This window comes from Petromyzon marinus, chromosome 37 (assembly GCF_048934315.1).
Source record: "Petromyzon marinus isolate PM22_M1 ecotype Great Lakes invasive population chromosome 37, UKy_Petmar_22M1.pri1.0, whole genome shotgun sequence".
Taxonomy (NCBI): Eukaryota; Metazoa; Chordata; class Hyperoartia; order Petromyzontiformes; family Petromyzontidae; genus Petromyzon; species Petromyzon marinus.
Genome location: NC_133703.1, coordinates 18,697,885 through 18,716,039, shown reverse-complemented (window position 1 = coordinate 18,716,039; position 18,155 = coordinate 18,697,885). Strand labels below are relative to the sequence as shown.

The 18,155-nt window shown below is 55.0% G+C and overlaps 1 protein-coding gene across 1 annotated transcript in view; it reads right to left on the bottom strand.

The window, feature by feature from the left end:
* The window catches only part of ALG1 (ALG1 chitobiosyldiphosphodolichol beta-mannosyltransferase), a 13,521-nt gene extending 6,403 nt beyond the window's left edge, over positions 1–7,118 (bottom strand). Inside the window, exons 1-7 of the mRNA XM_032966952.2 lie at positions 6,065–7,118; positions 4,933–5,010; positions 4,305–4,411; positions 3,114–3,262; positions 2,751–2,840; positions 2,295–2,411; positions 214–326 (exon numbers count right to left, since the gene is read on the bottom strand). Of these exons, the coding sequence (XP_032822843.2) occupies positions 214–326; positions 2,295–2,411; positions 2,751–2,840; positions 3,114–3,262; positions 4,305–4,411; positions 4,933–5,010; positions 6,065–6,284 (874 nt within the window). The 5' untranslated portion in view covers positions 6,285–7,118. The remainder of the gene's footprint in view (positions 1–213; positions 327–2,294; positions 2,412–2,750; positions 2,841–3,113; positions 3,263–4,304; positions 4,412–4,932; positions 5,011–6,064) is intronic.
* Between the last annotated feature and the right edge of the window lie 11,037 nt (positions 7,119–18,155).

Genomic DNA, 18,155 nt, shown 5'->3' with positions numbered 1-18,155 from the left:
GCAGCATTGGCTTGCGTGGTCGAGAGCATTTGTGTCTACACGACAGCGGTGGTCGACCGGGCCTGGCGTGGCTACGATTGGGCTGGCGTGGCTAGGATTGGGCTGGCGTGGCTAGGATTGGGCTGGCGTGGCTAGGATTGGGCTGGCGTGGCTAGGATTGGGCTGGCGTGGCTAGGATTGGGCTGGCGTGGCCAGGCCGAGCGTGGTACGTGCCGGTCCAGCTGGTGCTGCTAACGAGGAGCGCCGGGCCGTCAGGGAGGCGCCGCGTGCCGGCCACGCTGCGTTCGGTGAGTGCAGTCTGCTCCACGCCAGGCTCACTCCGGATCCTGCCATGCACACAACAGCCGGTCACCACTCACCACGGTCACCACAGTCACCACTCACCACCCGCCACGGTCACCACTCACCACAGTCACCACCCACCACAGTCACCACGGTCACCACTCACCACTCACCACGGTCACCACTCACCACAGTCACCACTCACCACAGTCACCACTCACCACAGTCACCACTCACCACCCGCCACGGTCACCACTCACCACGGTCACCACTCACCACTGTGACCACAGTCACCACTCACCACCTGCCACGGTCACCACTCACCACAGTCACCACTCACCACAGTCACTACTCACCACTGTGACCACAGTCACCACTCACCACCCGCCACGGTCACCACTCACCACCCGCCACAGTCACCACTCACCACAGTCACCACTCACCACAGTCACCACCCACCGCAGTCACCACGGTCACCACTCACCACGGTCACCACTCACCACAGTCACCACTCACCACAGTCACCACTCACCACAGTCACCACTCACCACAGTCACCACTCACCACAGTCACCACGGTCACCACTCACCACACGCCGCGCCCGTCACCACTGAATGATTGATCGCGAGCAAAGGTGTCTGGGGTTGGCGAGGACGGATAACGAGCGGGTGAGTCACGGCGGCGAGCGGGGGGCCAGCACTCGTTAGGGCCGCCCGGGCGCTCTCATCAAAGACGTGGGGTGGGTGGGGGGCGCCTCGGGGGGCGGGGGGATCACAAGGGCTCACAAAGGCAAAGATCCCCCGTATGGCCTTCGCAGACTGTTGGGGTAAGTGCCGTCCTCAAGCAGCACCTACGCAAGCTGGCGCGGCGCACGGGGGGCTGGGTGGCTTTACGCCATACCCGGCCCCCTTTGTCTTCCCAGCGGCGAAGTTTACACGTCGCGCCAGGTACTCATTTGAGGCTAAGTCGACCTAGAGGAGGCCCAGGACCAGCTCATATTTCTGTTACTGGTGTTGGTGGCCGTGAGCGGGAACCGAACCCGGCTCGCCACCAAGTCGCGGTGACGTCACCACGGTGCCTGTGCCAGGCTGAGTGCACTTTGAGGCCACGTCCAAGTGCCGAAGGCTCTCTGGAGGTCACGGGGTAGGCCCAGGTGTAATGCGTTGACTGGCTCAGATGACCGGCGGTGCACCAGCTGTGCGCTCCCCGTCGCGCCACCTCGCTGCGTTTTGGCGTGACCGTGAGAGGGAGAGTGGATAGGGGAGCGAGGCGGAGGAGAAGAGTGAGGAGGAGGCGAGTGAGTGTGGAGGAGGTTGGGGTGGGAGAGCGAGGTGGGTGAGGAGGAGGAGGAGGTGAGTGTGGAGGAGGTTGGGGTGGGAGAGCGAGGTGGGTGAGGAGGAAGAAGTGAGTGTGGAGGAGGTTGGGGTGGGAGAGCGAGGTGGGTGAGGAGGAGGAGGTGAGTGTGGAGGAGGTTGGGGTGGGAGAGGAGGTGGGTGAGGAGGAGGAGGAGGAGGAGGTGGGGGTGGGAGAGCGAGGTGGGTGAGGAGGAGGAGGTAAGTGTGTTACTGTGAGGAGGAGGATGAGGTGAGTGTGTTACTGTGAGGTGGGTGAGGAGGTGAGTGTGTTACTGTGAGGAGGTGGGTGAGGAGGTGAGTGTGTTACTGTGAGGAGGATGAGGTGAGTGTGTTACTGTGAGGAGGTGGGTGAGGATGAGGAGGTGAGTGTGTTACTGTGAGGAGGAGGATGAGGAGGTGAGTGTGTTACTGTGAGGAGGTGGGTGAGGATGAGGTGAGTGTGTTACTGTGAGGAGGATGAGGTGAGTTTGTTACTGTGAGGAGGAGGAGGATGAGGTGAGTGTGTTACTGTGAGGAGGAGGATGAGGTGAGTGTGTTACTGTGAGGTGGGTGAGGAGGTGAGTGTGTTACTGTGATGAGGTGAGTGTGTTACTGTGAGGAGGTGAGTGTGTTACTGTGATGAGGTGGGTGAGGAGGATGAGGAGGTGGGTGTGTTACTGTGAGGAGGGTGCGAAGGCGGCGTGCTGCAGGCCCAGGCGGGCGAGCAGCTCGTGCTGCTCGTGCAGCGCCGTCTCCCGGAAGGCCTCCGCAGGGCGGTCGTGCAGCACCACCGCCCTGCGCACCGCACGCCACGCGGGTTGTGGAGGGGCCGTCACAGCGTGCGCTCGTGGTGCGTGGTGTGTGGTGTGTGGTGCGTGGTGTGTGGTGTGTGGTGCGTGGTGCGTGGTACGTGGTGCGTGGTACGTGGTGCGTGGTGCGTGGTGCGTGGTGCGTGGTGCGTGCGTGGTGCGTGTGTGGTGCGTGTGTGGTGCGTGCGTGGTGCGTGGTGCGTGGTGCGTGCGTGCGATGGAGGCGGCATGTGTGGCCCGTGCGGTGCGGCACGTGTTGCGCGTGGCGCGGTACGTGTGTGCGTGTGCGTGTGTGAGATGGAGGCGGTGAGAAAGCGGCACTCACCGTACGCCCCACGTCTTCTCCAAGTCGTGCCGCATTGCGGAGGTCACGCAGAGGTGCGCATCGGCCAGCCGCCCCGCACGGCCCTCGTACCTGGGGGGGGGGAGGGCATGGGCAGGCGGGGGGGGGGCATGGGCAAGCCAAAAGTGATCAATAGGTTTAAACAAAACAGCGCTTAAAGGAAGCGTCGTCTTTCTGCGCCAACCGATGGCGTCATTGCATGAGACGTCATCTCGTGTGGCTTAACGCATTATAAGAACGATGTTATTGACAGTTAAGATACTTCCAAGGACATGTTTTGGAAAGCGATAACAAGAATCCACGGCCCACGTGCGATTTCTCTTTGGCGTTTGTAGCAGATCGTACCATCTCGCCACCCGCACGAGGGGGTGCTCCCCCCCCATGCTCAGCCCCATGATGGTATAGCCGTAGTTGTGCCAGTCGACGGCAAGGCGGGCACCACGCACGCGGCAGCAGAACCACGACACCGCCATGGCCGGCAGCCCCGGGGGATTCTGGGAGAGGGTGAAGAGGGGCGGCGTCAGTGAAAATATCACCCGTGAAACGGCAGCAGCAGACACACACATACCGCAAGCTAAACTATTTAAACTTAAAAACTAAACTATAATTTTACCAGGTAAAGCCCCACTGAGCTACGTAGCTCTTTTTTTTCAGAAGTGACCTGGCCGCAAATGATAGTTCAACAAAGTGGCTTATCACGTGGAAGTTTACAGCAGCAGCCAAATTACTCGTAGACGCATGTTGATTCTAAACGTGGAGGAAAAGAAACCGGAGGACCCCGGTGGAATAATCCACGCCACCATGGGGAGAACATGCAAACTCCAAATATACAGGCGTCGGGGGTTGGGATCGAACCCACGGTCCTCCTGCAACATCTCGCCACCGCAGCAGTTGAAGTAGCAGATGCGGTAGCAGCAACAGCATGGCAATCATACGACACACACGAGGCAGTGCTACACTTTGCCACTTGCCCTGCTGCAGAGAGTAATGTCCGTCCCATGACCGTGAACCCCATCGTTTTCATTCTCATTTCGCCAAATCGAGGGACGTTTTTTTCGTGTCGCCAGTGGTCGACCCGGGTCACCCTTGCAAATGGGACTCCTATGCCGGGTCTATTTTGAGTTCTCGCCCGGGTTAAAAAGAATCGACTTGAACCTCGCTGCAATCGCAAACTCCGGCTTCATCACGGGCTGGCGGCTTAAACCCGGATTCGAACCCAGACCCTCGGCGGTGCCGGCCTGGCACTCTGGCCTCCGTGCCACAGGTTCACCTCCTCCTCCTCCCCGCCACACACACACACACCTGTGTCGACTGCCGGTCCAAGTGCTGTTAGCGAGCACCTATTAAGGCCGGCACGGCGCACGAGGAGGTGGTGTGGTCAGCCTGCGTCTCCCCGCTTCGGCTGTTCGCACACCGCACCAGGTACTGTACTTATTTAAGGCCGAGTCGAGCTAGGGGAGACCCAAGACCGCAACCCTACCTCAGAATCAGAATAATTTTTTTTTTTTACTGGAGGAATCCAAAGCTCTGTTTCACCTGCAGCAGGAGCCACTGGGGGCGTGGTTCGTGCAGCAGCAGGGTGCACGCCAGCTGCACGGCCTGCAGCAGGACCTTGCTGACGTAGCGCAGCAGGCGGGGTCCAACTAGCAACAACAACAACAACAACCAAAACAACCATAACGTCAACAACAATAGTGCGGTCGTCACCGCGTGCCGTTTGGCACAACGTCCGACGTTTCCGCTCCACGTACTGGGAGCTTCTTCAGAAGGCAAAAAAACCGAAATGGCAGCGAGCCACGCCGTACCACCATCAACAACTGCAGGGCTACAAGAATAGCACCACAGCATGAGCGTTATTAACAATGACAACTCTGACCCCGAATACACTGCTGGGGTAAGTGCTGTCAGCGAACACCTAACAAAGGCTGGCACGGCACACGAGGCGAGGGAGCGAGCACCACGCCTCGCCACATTCACAGACTCCCCAGTGGCGATGTTTACACATCGCGCCAGGTACTCATTTGAGGCCGAGTCGACCTAGGGGAGGCCCAGGACCGCTTCAGATAATCGTCACCGGTGTTGGCCGTGAGCGGGAATCGAACTCGTGTGCCCGGGTTCGTAGAGCAGAGTAGCCTAACCGCTGCACCACCGCTCCCTCACACACCTGGGGAACCCGTCCTCTCGGGCAGGTAGACAATGCTGATTCGCTCATTCTCCAGGAGATGCTGGGCAGGCTTGGCTCCTGTGAAGACACAAACACGTGACAAGCAAACTTCAGGGTGCTTGTGCGTAGCAATTTAAAAAGAATGCCACGCAAAAATCCCAAATCGATTAATTCACGGGTCATTTTAAAATTTTGCAAAATAATTTAAACAATAAATGGGACCATACAGAGTGGTACAATGGCGGTCAAAGTCACTCTTGCAATTGAGACTCATCCTGGTCTCCGGAGTTCTCACCCGGTTAACCAAAATCAACTTGGGTGTGTAAACGCGAGTGTGCGCAGGTGAGGCTAGAAGTGTGTGCGCTGAACCGGGCCCGGGACTCCCCTAGGTCGACTCAGCATCAAATTGGTACCCGGTGCAGTGTGTCGACGTCGCCGCTGGTGGGAGACTAAACGGCGGCGGCCGGGCGTGGTTGCTGGTCACCCACCCCCCTCGTGTGCCGTGCCGGCCTTCACAGGTGCTAAACGCGCTAACAGCACTTGCCCCTACAGTCTGTGAAGGCTACACGGGGGATCTTTGTCTTTGTGTGCCGACGAAAGCGCAGCAGAGTGGGGCGTGCCACGGCTGGTGCGTCTGGCAGTCAGCTCGGACAACCCGATGATGGCACCTGGGTCTGTCCCGTGTGACCTCAAGCCAGCAGCGAGCCTTCCACACTTCCACGTGATGGCCTCAATGTCCACGATTTTAATTTGGAAGTGGCGAAGGGCGGTTGTTGTTGTTGTTGTGCGAGACCAAAATGTCCAGGGGACTTTGACAGACCGGGCATGATTTGGGGTGCGTCTTAAACATCTGTCAACCGCTTATTATCAGTGCCCTACCTTACTACAGGCCAATTCGGACCTTATAAATCTCAACGTTCATCCTACAAAGTCCCATCACAAGGGAGAAACACAAAACAAGACAAAAAAACGTGTTGCCCGTATTGAAACGGCCGTACGCCGTATGGACCTGAAAACTCAATTTCCCTGTACAAGAATACGGGGGGGGGGGGGGGGGGGGAAACCGCATGGGTTGACAGCTGCGCGTCTTTTAATTCGGAACACCCCCACCCCCGCCCCCCTGCGTCGTCACCTCTGTAGCCGAGGAGTCGAACCTGGAACCCGTGGTCCGCTAGGGAGAGCGCGTGGTAGGTCATGCGGGGGCTCCGGCCCACGTCCCCCAGCACGAGCACGCACACGGGGAGGGCCCCGGGGCCCACGGCCACTCGGGACCCGCCACGAACCACGGCCACCAACACCGCCAGCAGCAGCAGCGCCAGCAGCACCGCCAGAAGGAGAACCCCCCCTTCCATGCCGAGCGAGGGAGAGCAGCGAATCCTGCACCGCTACCACCTGCTGATGATGCTGCTGCTGGTGGTGCTGATGTTGCTGCTGGTGGTGCTGATGTTGATGGTGCTGCTGGCGATGATGCTGCTTCTGATGTTGATGCTGCTGTTGCTTCTGATGTTGATGCTGCTGCTTCTGATGTTGATGCTGCTGCTTTTGATGTTGATGCTGCTGCTTTTGATGTTGATGCTGCTGCTTCTGATGTTGATGCTGCTGCGGATGTTGCTGCTTTTGATGTTGATGCTGCTTTTGATGTTGATGCTGCTGCTGATGATGCTGATACTGAGCCTGCCGATGAGGATGTTGATTCTGCTGTATCCGCTGTTATCTATTACACAGCTGCCGCTATTGCTTTTACTCTTGCTTATAAATCTCAACGTTCACCCTACAAAGTCCCATCACAAGGGAGAAATACAAACAAATTGACAAAAGCATGTTTTTGCCCGAATTGAAACGGCTGTACGCGGTATACGCGGTAACCTGTATTGGTTGACCGGTATGTTAATGATGATGATACTTATAAGACTGCTGCTGATTATACTTCTGCTGCTGATGATTATTATATTTCTGCTGATGACGATTATACTTCTGCTGATTATACTTCTGCTGCTGATGACGATGATTATACTTCTGCTGATTATACTTCTTCTGCTAATGACGATTATTATACTTCTGCTGATGATTATTATACTTCTGCTGATGATTATATTTCTGCTGCTACTTCCTGATGAACTGCTCGCCTCCACGTGTCACGCCGCCGCTTCCGCCTTCTCTACGGGAGCCCGAGCGCCCAGCTGTTGCGCGTGGAGAGAGGAGGGAGGGTTTTTTTTTTTCAAAAACGCGATTTAAAAATACAGGCGTCGGGGTGTAATCCACGTGGGTAGGGTGCTGGATTACTTGTCGCACCGCAAAGCATTAGCAATGGACATCGCGGACAGTAACTATTTCAAGAGCCGCAAAAGCAATGTGGTGACTATATGAGACGCGTTCGCTCCTGAATCAAATAACGTCCCGAAGCAACAAATACATTTTAAAGAGTCGCATGCGGATTTCGAGCCGCAGTTTGGCATAGTTGTGGCTACACTGCCCTCTGCAGGACAAATCGCGTTACAAGCATCGCCCGCCCGCAATGATTATGACGAGGACAAATGATTTGGTACTTTTTCTGCAGCTACGTTTTCTAAGGTCGCCGTCCATAAATGACGTCACGCGATTTTGGATGATTTTTTGACCCCCCCCCCATTGTCACAAAAAGTCAGACCCCCCTCCCCCCTCAGATATGACGTCACAAAGCTCTGCCCCTTCGGCCCAAATAAAACATGCTTCAAATCGCTTTAAACTATTGTCATTGTAGTGCGTATTTAATGTGCCGCTGCACTCTGATGTTGTAGGAGAACACATTTATTAAAAAAGTCTATTTAATTAAGTAGAACGTGTTGTCTATATCTATTTAAAGTTGCGCATTTTGATGTGACGTCACATTTCTCAACCACCTTCGTCACACATTGTCACAAATGTCTGACCTCCCCTCCCCCCCTAGGTGCGTGACATAATTTATAAGCTAAAAAAAACTATGTATATATAAATTTTGATTTAAAGCTTTCGTGACTGCAGTGATTCGTATTCTTGGTTCTTTCGGTAAAGTTACGTTGAAGGGAAACAATAAAATATATATGTATATATGTTTTTTTTTTATTTTGCCAGATAAATGCCCAACTGAGCGACGTAGCTCTTTATCAGAAGCGACATGGCCACCACACAAATGCCAGCTCAACGAAGTGGGCTTATTATTGTCATCAAGTGCGATTGTCTAGCAGCCAAATACCCTGAAGGGGCGTTGTTGATTCCAAAATATGGGAGGGAAAAATCCGAGGAGCCGGTGGAAAAATTCACGCGACCACAGAGAGAGAGAGAGAGACACCCATTTCGAATTAACATGACTATTGTGAGTAAAGTTTACCGGAGTAATCCTATGAACAAGGCATCATCAGTATCATAACACAATTTTGGCAAGATGTACCTATGTTGTTGCACTTATTTCGCACCGTACGTAGCCACCCGTGGCTAATCGGAGGTGCGGGGGGAAGGACAACAAAATCAACGCAAAAAGCGGCTCTAAAGAAATGTTTTTTTTTCCCCATCTAGGAGGAGCGTCCCAGACGGCCGAAGGCGGGCACCTGAAAGCGCCGCGCGTCGAACGCGGCGGCGGCCCGCCACAGCCTTTGGTTCGGAATTTGCGTGGTCGATGGTTCGCATCCATCCCATGCTTCATGGGGTGGATGTGACGTGACCAAAAAACCAAGGGCGTAAGGACGTCCCCGGACCGCCGCGGCTGAAATGCAAGCGTCCGTTGCTTCGTAAATACATCCCAGCCAACGTTGGTTGGAAACCGTTGGGCCAACGTTGCTTCCCAACGTTACGTCAACGTTGGGCGGAATGTTTTGCACAGTTAACCGGGGCGATCTGCTTGCTGCTCAAAGGATTCCGACCGCGCCCACGCCGCCCACGTGCTGGCCTTTAAATGCTTCCATGTGACTCATCGGAACAACGGGGCACATCGAGGTGATTATAAATGATGAACGGCGGCAATGATGCCACGCATTCCGGAGTCTGGCAGTAGAACACCTGTAGGGACATGTGAGTTACCTGGAACACACCTGTGTAGCTCACCTGTAATCAGTCACCCCCTCCCCCCCCCCCCCACTGCACTCCACCACTTCCACCCATCAAACATGCGACTTACCTGCACCCTACTTCACCACCACCACCACCACCGCCGCCGTATTTACAATCACCACAACCACATCACCACCTACCACCACCACTCTCCCCAATTACAATCAGCACCACCTCCTCCATCAACACCTTATCACCACTGATTAATGCGTTATTTTATTTCACGGTTACTGAGCCCAGGGCACACATGGCCAAAATTCCACAGCTGGGTGCGTGAGTGTATTGTTGTGACGTGCAAGTGTGGTGAGTGGCTATGTGAGTGAGTGTGTGGGTGAGCAAGTGGGTTAGTGAGTGTGTGTGCGTTGCCGTAACCTGTGGTAGTGTGGCCAGGGAGTGGGGTAAGCGAGCACACGCATGCGAGTGACCTGCATTTGTCCTTCCCCGCACATCTTATTGGCACGGTTGGCTACGTACGGAGCGAAAGAAGTTCAACATATATATCTGCGTGGGAATAGATTACCGCTGATTTTCTGCACCCCGTCAGCGGAATGCTTGAGCGTGTTACATCGGGCATGCGTTTTGTCGTAATGAAAACAATCTACAGCCATAACAAAACCGTGAAAATAAGTTGTGCGCGTGTGTGTGTGTGTGCAACAAAATTCCTTATTGGAATAAAATAAACATACTGTTAGCAAAACAAAAATATATGCCCCCCCCCCAACCCCCCGTAGGTGTGGTGGCAGTTCGCACGCCGCGTCACACGGGCGTGCAGGGTGGCACACGCGCGGGCAAAGTCCGCTCGTCGACCCACCGCTGGATGGGAAAGTGAACGCACCAACGCAATGGGCGCGTGGTTGGCGTTACACGCAAATAAAGACTGCCCGTTGCATTTTCCTTCGTAGCTGCGAGGCGGCGTTCAGATGTTGAGGTGAAGCCCGCTGGGTCTGAACTTGTAAACGCGTTACTAGGTGGGGGGGTGGGGCTAGGTGGGAGGGGTGGGGCTAGGTGGGAGGGGTGGGGCTAGGTGGGAGGGGTGGGGCTAGGTGGGAGGGGTGGGGCTAGGTGGGGCGGGGCTGGTCACCCCGTGGTGCCCTTATAAAACTCAACGTTTAACCTATTCACGCCCGCCCTCACAGTCGGGCATATTTGCGGAATACACCACGTGGTGCCGGCGTTGACCCTGGCCATTGACCGAGCAACCCAACGTTCCTACCAGCTCCCTCCGCAGGAATGTGTTCGTTCTCGTCGCTGGCGGTCGTTGTTTAAATCCTTGGTGGGTAGATGATGCTGATGATAGAGGTGGTGGTTGATGATTGTGGTGTTGACGATGTTGATATTGGTGATGCTGGTGACGATAGTAGTGGTGATGGTGATTGTGGGGAGCGGTGGTGCAGTGGTTAGCGCGCTGCGCTACGAACCTGGCGACCCGAGTTCGATTCCTACTCACGGCCGACACCAGTGACGATTATCTGAGCCGGTCCTGGGCCTCCCCTAGGTCGACTCAGCCTCAAATTAGTACCTGGTGCGGTGTGTAAACATCGCCACTGGGGAGACAAAGGCGATCGGGCGTGGTGCTGGCCTCCCACCCCCTCGTGCGCCGTGCCGGTCTTCAAAGTTTCTCGCCAACAGCACTTGCCCCTACAGTCTGTTAAGGCTACACGGGGGATGTTTGTTGTTTATTTGGTGGTGGTGATGATCATGATTGCGGTAGTCGTGATGTTGATGTGGGTGGTGGTGATGACGATGGGTAGTCGTGGTCATCATCACGGGCGGTAATTTTCGGTCACTCGTCATCCGTGACTAAAATATTTAAAAAAAAAACAGACGCACATGAATATTTCCGTCACCAATTTCCTTCACGAATGTAACACTGGGTCTGTGGGCGAGGAGTCTTAACTTCAGAGAAAACTGCACAACTGTTGCACTGTGACGGGTGTGGGTTTTCCACGTGTCGGTGGCAGGGCCCAGGATGTCCAAAGGTCAGCAGCAGCAGCAGAAAGGCAGCAACCACCGCGGTTCATTTTCACCCACACCCGGCCAAGGAGTGATAGTGATGGCGGTGATGATGGTGATGATGGTGGTGTCAACCCTTCCAAGCACTATCCAGGTTCAGGGGACTGCTTAGCTTACTGGCATCTGCCGAGATAGTGTTCGCCTGCGTGTTTCAACATAATGCGTGCATTGTATCGGCGTGTGCGTGTGTGTGTGTGCGTGCGTGCGTGCGTGGAGCAGAAGTGTAGCGGTTAGCGCGCTGCGCTATGAAACCGATGACCCGAGTTCGATTCCCGCTCGCGGCCAATATAGGCGACGATATTCCGACCCGGTCCTGGGCCTCCCTTAGGACGAGTACCTGGTGCGGTGTGTAAACATCGCCACTGCGGAGACGAAGATCGGCCGGGCGTGGTGCTGTCCACCCGCCCCCCCTCGTGTGCCGTTGCGGCCTTCTGAGGTTGCTCGTTAACAGCACTTGCCCCGACGGTCTGCCGAGGCTACACGGGGGATCTTTGTCTTAATCCCTCCCCCGTCTTTCCCGCTGACGCCCCGCCCCCTGTGAGAACAGACGCTGCTGCTCCTCCTCCTGCTGCTGCTGCTGCCTTGATCTCCTGTCTTCCCGGTCCCTTTCTCTTGTTTTGTCCCCGTTGATGACATCCTCGACTCGACCCTGCTTGCAGTGGCGGGTGCTCACCGCGTCAACAGTTTAACCTGGAACATCTCAACTTATCATAACGGTAAACACTTAACAACTTATCATAACGGTAAACACTTAACAAACAAACGGATTCAACACACGGACAAACAACGGTAAAAGAGGCACACCGATAATTATTTAAAAAATATATTTAGAATGAACACGAGCTGCAACACAACAACAAGCAGCGACACCAACAATGACAGCGAAAACGGCCACAAGGTCACCTCTCATTATCGATCCACTGCTGGATGAAGGCCTCCACCGAGCCGTCTCCACCTCTGGCGGCGCCGTAAAAATCGCGGACGCAGAAATAAATAGTCAGTCAGTCTGTTCTCCTGCATCGCGGTTGTAGCTGCGTCCCTGAAGAACTTCACGTCACGCGACAAACATCGCGTTGCAATAAATAATAGACAATATGGGGGGGGGGGCGGGGGTGGGTAGTGGGGGGGGTTAAAGCGGAGTCCGCGATGGCACGTGACACGCGCGTCCGCAGGCCCGACAAAGACAGGGCGCGCGTGGGTAGCGATCCAGAAGCATCCAGCAGTATCCCGCTGCCCTGTGCGACGACGCTCCGACGAGGCAGCCGCACGAGACCGCTTTGCTCCTCGCCCGCGCGACGCAGTTCCGTTCGCTCGGGTCGCGCTACATCCCAATTGGCGTTCCGCGTTGTGATGACAAAAACAACAACAACAACCGTGTTCCCCACAATACGTTCATCACGTTGTAACGAAACCGCGTTTTGAAATACACGAGGTTTTATAGGAGAACGGATCCGTCCTGTTATACCTGAAACTCATTTAGGGGTCCGTCCATAAATGACGTCACGCGATTTTGGACGATTTTTGACCCCCGCCTCCCTCGTCACACGGCGTCACAAAAAGTCAGACCCCCCCCCCCTCAAATATGACGTCACAAAGCTCTGCCCTACCCCCCCCAAACCATATTTCTATTTTGAAAATAAAACATGCTTTAAACTATTGTCATGGTAGTGCGTATTTAATGTGGCGCTGCACTCTGATGTTGTAGGAGTGTTGTTATAACAATCAGTGTTGTTATAACAATTCTATATTTATTTAAAATTGCGCATTTTGATGTGACGTCACATTTCTCAACCCCCCCCTCCACCCTCGTCACACATCGTCACACATCGTCACAAATGTCTCACCCTCCCCCCACCCGCCCCTAAGTGCGTGACGTCATTTACGGCCGGCCCCTTATTGGGATGTCTGACCACGTGCTCTATACGTGGGAGGAGCGTTCCGGTGTTCCGTGAGTCAGCACTCGGCAAGGGACATGCAAGGAAGTGGCCTACTTGCTGTACTAGGGTCGCCACTTTGTCACTGATCGCGATTCGACGTCAACTTTCACGACACCTTTGCAATTCACAACCGTATTGTATCGTTTGGGTTTTTGCTGTACTCCCGGCAAACGTGGAACGTTGGCCCAACGTTGAGCCAAGAGTTCCAAACCACATGCCAACGTTGGATGAACGTTGGCCCAACGTTGAGCTAAGAGTTTCAACTACATGCCAACGTTGGAGCAACGTTGGCCCAAGGTTGAGCTAAGAGTTTCAACCACATGCCAAAGTTGGAGAAACGTTGGACCAACGTTGAGCCAAGAGTTCAAACCACATGCCAACGTTGGACTAACGTTGACTCAACGCCGTTGGACCAGGGGGATCGGCATCCAAAATCACAAGGAGAGACATTTTTCTTTGGATTCGACCAAACAATTCAACAATTTCAAGAGAGCTGCCGATGCAGCTCTCTTGATGAGCGTTCCCTGCGGTCTGCGCGCGCGACACCGCAGTTTCACGACGCCCGTGGAAGCACACAGGCCGACAGACACACACAATCACACACAGTCCGACACACACAATCACACACAGTCGCACACTCACACAATCACACACAGGCCGACACTCACACACAATCACACACAGTCGCACACTCACACACAATCACACACAGGCCGACACTCACACACAATCACACACAGTCGCACACTCACACACAATCACACACAGGCCGACACTCACACACAATCACACAAAGCTCGACACTCACACACTCAAATAAACTAAATAGTCTATAGATTTGACGCTGGGGGGGGGGCGGGGGGGGTGCATCACGTGACAACTCGGACGGGCGGCACGCGTTCGCGAGCGGTGTTCGTTCCCCCACGCCGCTGCGCACGTGCGCTGACGGGCAGAAGGAAGGGGCAAGACGAACAACAACATAAAAAAACTACCACGGGCAAAAAAAATAATTCCACGAAAAAAGTGTACTAAAAAAAATACAAAATGATGACATCGGCAACGGTAATCGCGACATTCCTCAGACGGAAATATCGTCGATTCCCCACATCGCCGTACGATATATATCGCAGCATCGCAGTATCGCCGAGGCGGATATCGTGGGCGAGCCCTGGTCGAGTTTGGTCGCGGTAAATGCGACAGAAGCGCACCGCGAGCGAATCGGAGATCGTGCGGAGATGTTAGCCAATCGAAAACAAGAAGGGAGGCGTGTGGTGTGTGTGGTGTGTGTAATGTGTGTGAGGTGTGTGTGTGTGGGGGGGGTGTGTGTGGTGTGTGTGGGGTGTGTGTGTGTGGGGTGTGTGTGGGGTGTGTGTGTGGTGTGTGTGGGGTGTGTGGTGTGTATGGGGTGTGTGTGTGGTGTGTGTGTGTGGTGCGTAACGCTGTGTGGAAGCTACCTGGTCTGTCGCTCCGCACTAAGCTTCACGTCTTCTCGGCCACGGTCATTCCCTCCCTTCTCTACGCTTGCGAAACGTGGACCCCCCTAATGGAACATCTTCGCTGGTTAGAAACATTTAGGCTGGCCTGCCTACGATCCATCCTGGGTTTAACCAGACTGGATTGTGTGAGGAGCTCACAAATCCTTGAAAGATCTAGGCAAGGTCCCATCGGTGAGCTCCTCCGCCGGGCAAGGCTGCGATGGCTGGGTCGTGTAGCCCGCATGCCCAGCCACCGCATGCCGAAACAGCTTTTGTTCGGCCGTATTGAGGGGGCTAAGCGGGCGCGGCACGGGCTAGAGAAGAGATGGAGTGATGTGGTACAGGAGGACGTGGAGCTGAGTGGACTTGCCGATGACTGGTACCAGCGGTGTCAAGATCGGCCTCTGTGGAGGAGGCTCGTGAAGGACGCTACTGGGCAGTTGGAGGTAGTCGCCCTCCAACAACAACGGAGGGCGGAGCGACGCTCAGAACAACGAGCGGAGCGCCGGGTGGCTAAAGCACAGCAGGTTGGCACAGTAGGGGGAACAGGTGGTGCATCAGCCAGTCATCTCAGTCAGTCGACCCGTGGCACCTGGGTCTGCCCCGTGACCTCCTGCCAGCGGGCGTTCGACACTTCACGTGGCCTCAGGGTGCACATAGCCTGGCACAAGCGTCGTGGTGACGTCACCGCCACTTAGTGGCGAATGGCGGTTGTTGTTGTTGTGGTGTGTGTGTGTGGTGTGTGTGTGTGGTGTGTGTGTGTGGTGTGTGTGGGGTGTGTGTGGGGTGTGTGGTGTGTGTGTGTGTTGTGTGTGGGGTGTGTGTGTGGTGTGTGTGTGTGGTGTGTGTGTGAGGTGTCTGTGGTGTGTGTGTGTGGTGTGTGTGGTGTGTGTGGGGTGTGTGTGGTGTGTGTAGTATGTGTGTGTGTGGTGTGTATGTGTGGTGTGTGTGTGAGGTGTGTGTGGGGTGTGTGGCGTGTGTATGTGGGGTGTGTGGGGTGAGTGGCGTGTGTGTGTGGGGTGTGTGTGGTGTGTGTGGGCTGACAGCTGTGCGATCGGCTATCGCGTGATTTCGTCGGGTGATCCCCGATTGTGTCGTATCACAGCGTCACGCGTGACACGCGCGCGTCACGCGTGACCCACCCGCGTGACACGTGACCCACGGACGCATTAGACACGCGCATTGTGACGCACGCGCACGGGACGCTGGGCGCAAACCCCGCGAGTTCGCCAAAACGTTTCCCACCCCCGCCCGCCCGCCCCGCGGCTCCGGCAATCGGCGACCGACAAAAGAAAACTCTTGCGCTTGTGTCGCGACGCATATCGGATCACGCGCGTCAACATTTTTTCTTCACGAGTTACCGTCTATGCAAATTTAACAATCGTACCATAATAACAATCGTCATTTACCGGTATTATTATTATATCAACTTGAAACGCTGCTCCGCCTTCGCTCTCAGGAGGAGGGACCACAGACGATAATTGCCCAAGCTCTGAGGCCCTCTGTATATTGAGGTGTCACGGGCCAATTAATGGGTGCTTACATCACACATGGGAGGAAATCGGCCGGCCGGCGTATTGCTCCTTCTAGACGCTCACGGGAGGGAGATGGAACGGATGGAGAATTGGTCCACACGTTACTGCACCGTCTTCACCTGGCAGAGTCAGGCTACGGCTACCTCGACACCCACCCACGGCGAGAAGGGAGTCTCGCAACCCATCCGTGTGTGACCCACCAACCCCTGGCTCCTGCTGCCGCTGCCCACGCAGCAGTGCCGGATTACAGGCTGCGGCCGCGTGCAGCAGCAGCAGCAGCGTCGCCGCCGCCACCGCCGCTGTCAGGATGATAAGACTCGCCCGGGGGGAGCGCCCTCTAATCCGGATGACGCCGTGTCTGAAGGAAGTTCTGGGAGGCGTCCATAAATGACGTCACGCGATTTTAGATTATTTTTGATCCCCCCCCCCCCAACCCTTCGTCACACGGCGTCACAAAAAGTCAGACCCCCCCCTCAAATGTTTCCATTTAGAAAATTAAACATGCTTCAAATCGCTTTAAACTATCGTCATTGTAGTGCGTATTTAATGTGGCGCTGCACTCTGACGTTGTAGGAGAAAACATTTATTAAAAAGTCTATTTAATTAAGTAGAACGTGTTGTCTATATCTATTGAAAGTTGCGCATTTTGATGTGACGTCACATTTCTCAAACCCCTTCCCTGCTCGTCACACATCGTCACAAATGTCTGACCCCGCCCCTAAGTGCGTGACGTCATTTATGGACGGCCCCCTGTGCGGTGTTCGTCACTCGCCGACACGCAGCGTCTCGTCCGCAGAGTCGGTGGCGTTGGTCGACTCAACACGTGGCAGGTCACCGGCGATGTTTCAAGCGAGCCCGACTCTGCTGCTGATGAGACGCTGAACGTCGAAACCGAGCCGGACGTTTCCCTGTGCTCGGCCAGTTGTCTTTACTCGTCTTCAGAGGCGGCGGCCACCTTCGCCGATAAGACATCGTCGGTGCGAAGGGCTGCCGCCTCACCATTTGAAACCATTGGGGCGGGGGGGGGGTTGACAGCAGCACGATGCCGATGATGATGGGGGGTGTTTTCACTGTTTGTGTAGAGTCGGGGGGGGGGCCGGGGGGGGGCAGCACGTCTAGGGGGCCGCACTAAAGGCCACCACTTAGAGCCCGGCGGCGGGGCCTTGCGATGAGCAACGCACGACCGTCGCGGGTACCGCGGGCACGGCGGGCACGGTGGGCACGGTGGGCGAAGTGGGCACGGTGGGCACGGCACGGCGGGCACGGCGGGCACGGCACGGTGGGCACGGTGGGCGAAGTGGGCACGGTGGGCACGGCACGGCGGGCACGGCGGGCACGGCACGGCGGGCACTGCACACGATGGCGACGGCGGCAGCAGCAGCGGCGGCGGCGACGTGGTTCAGGAGCTCGGTGGCAATGTGGAGGTCTGCATCGGTTGTTGCTGTGCTGGCCACGGCGAGAGGGCTTGAGCAGGGAGAGAGTTCGCGTCGTTGCCGCTGCTCCTCCTGCTCCTCCTGCTGCTCCGTTGAAGGAGCGCAGACCACAGTGGGTTTACTGTGCAGGCCAAAGCGTTGGGTTGAAATCGTACCACGTCTGTGGCTTATATTTCAGTATCTCTATGGGTCTTTGTATCTCTATGTGTCTCTATGTGTCTCTATGGGTCTCTGTGTGTCTCCATGGGTCTCTATGTATCTCTATGTATCTATATCTCTTTGTATCTTTATGTGTGTCTATGTATCTGTGCCTCTATGTATGTCTATGTATCTCTATGTGTCTCTATGTCTCTCTATGTATCTCTATGTATCTCTATATATCTCTATGGGTCTCTATGTATCTCTATGTGTCTCTATGTATCTCTATGTGTCTATGTGTGTCTCTATGGGTCTCTATGTATCTCTATATATCTCTATGTGTCTCTATGTGTCTATATATCTCTATGTGTCTCTATGGGTCTCTATGTATCTCTATATATCTCTATGTGTCTCTATGTGTCTATATATCTCTATATATCTCTATGTGTCTCTATGTATCTCTATGTATCTCTATGTGTCTCTGTGTGTCTATGTGTCTCTATATATAACTCTATGTATCTCTATGTATCTCTATGTGTCTCTATGGGTTTGCTCTGTGGTTAGTTTGGGTTACACGGTCGCAGTCGCACCACTGCCGTGTCGTGTCATTCGTTCTCCGTTAACGGAGGA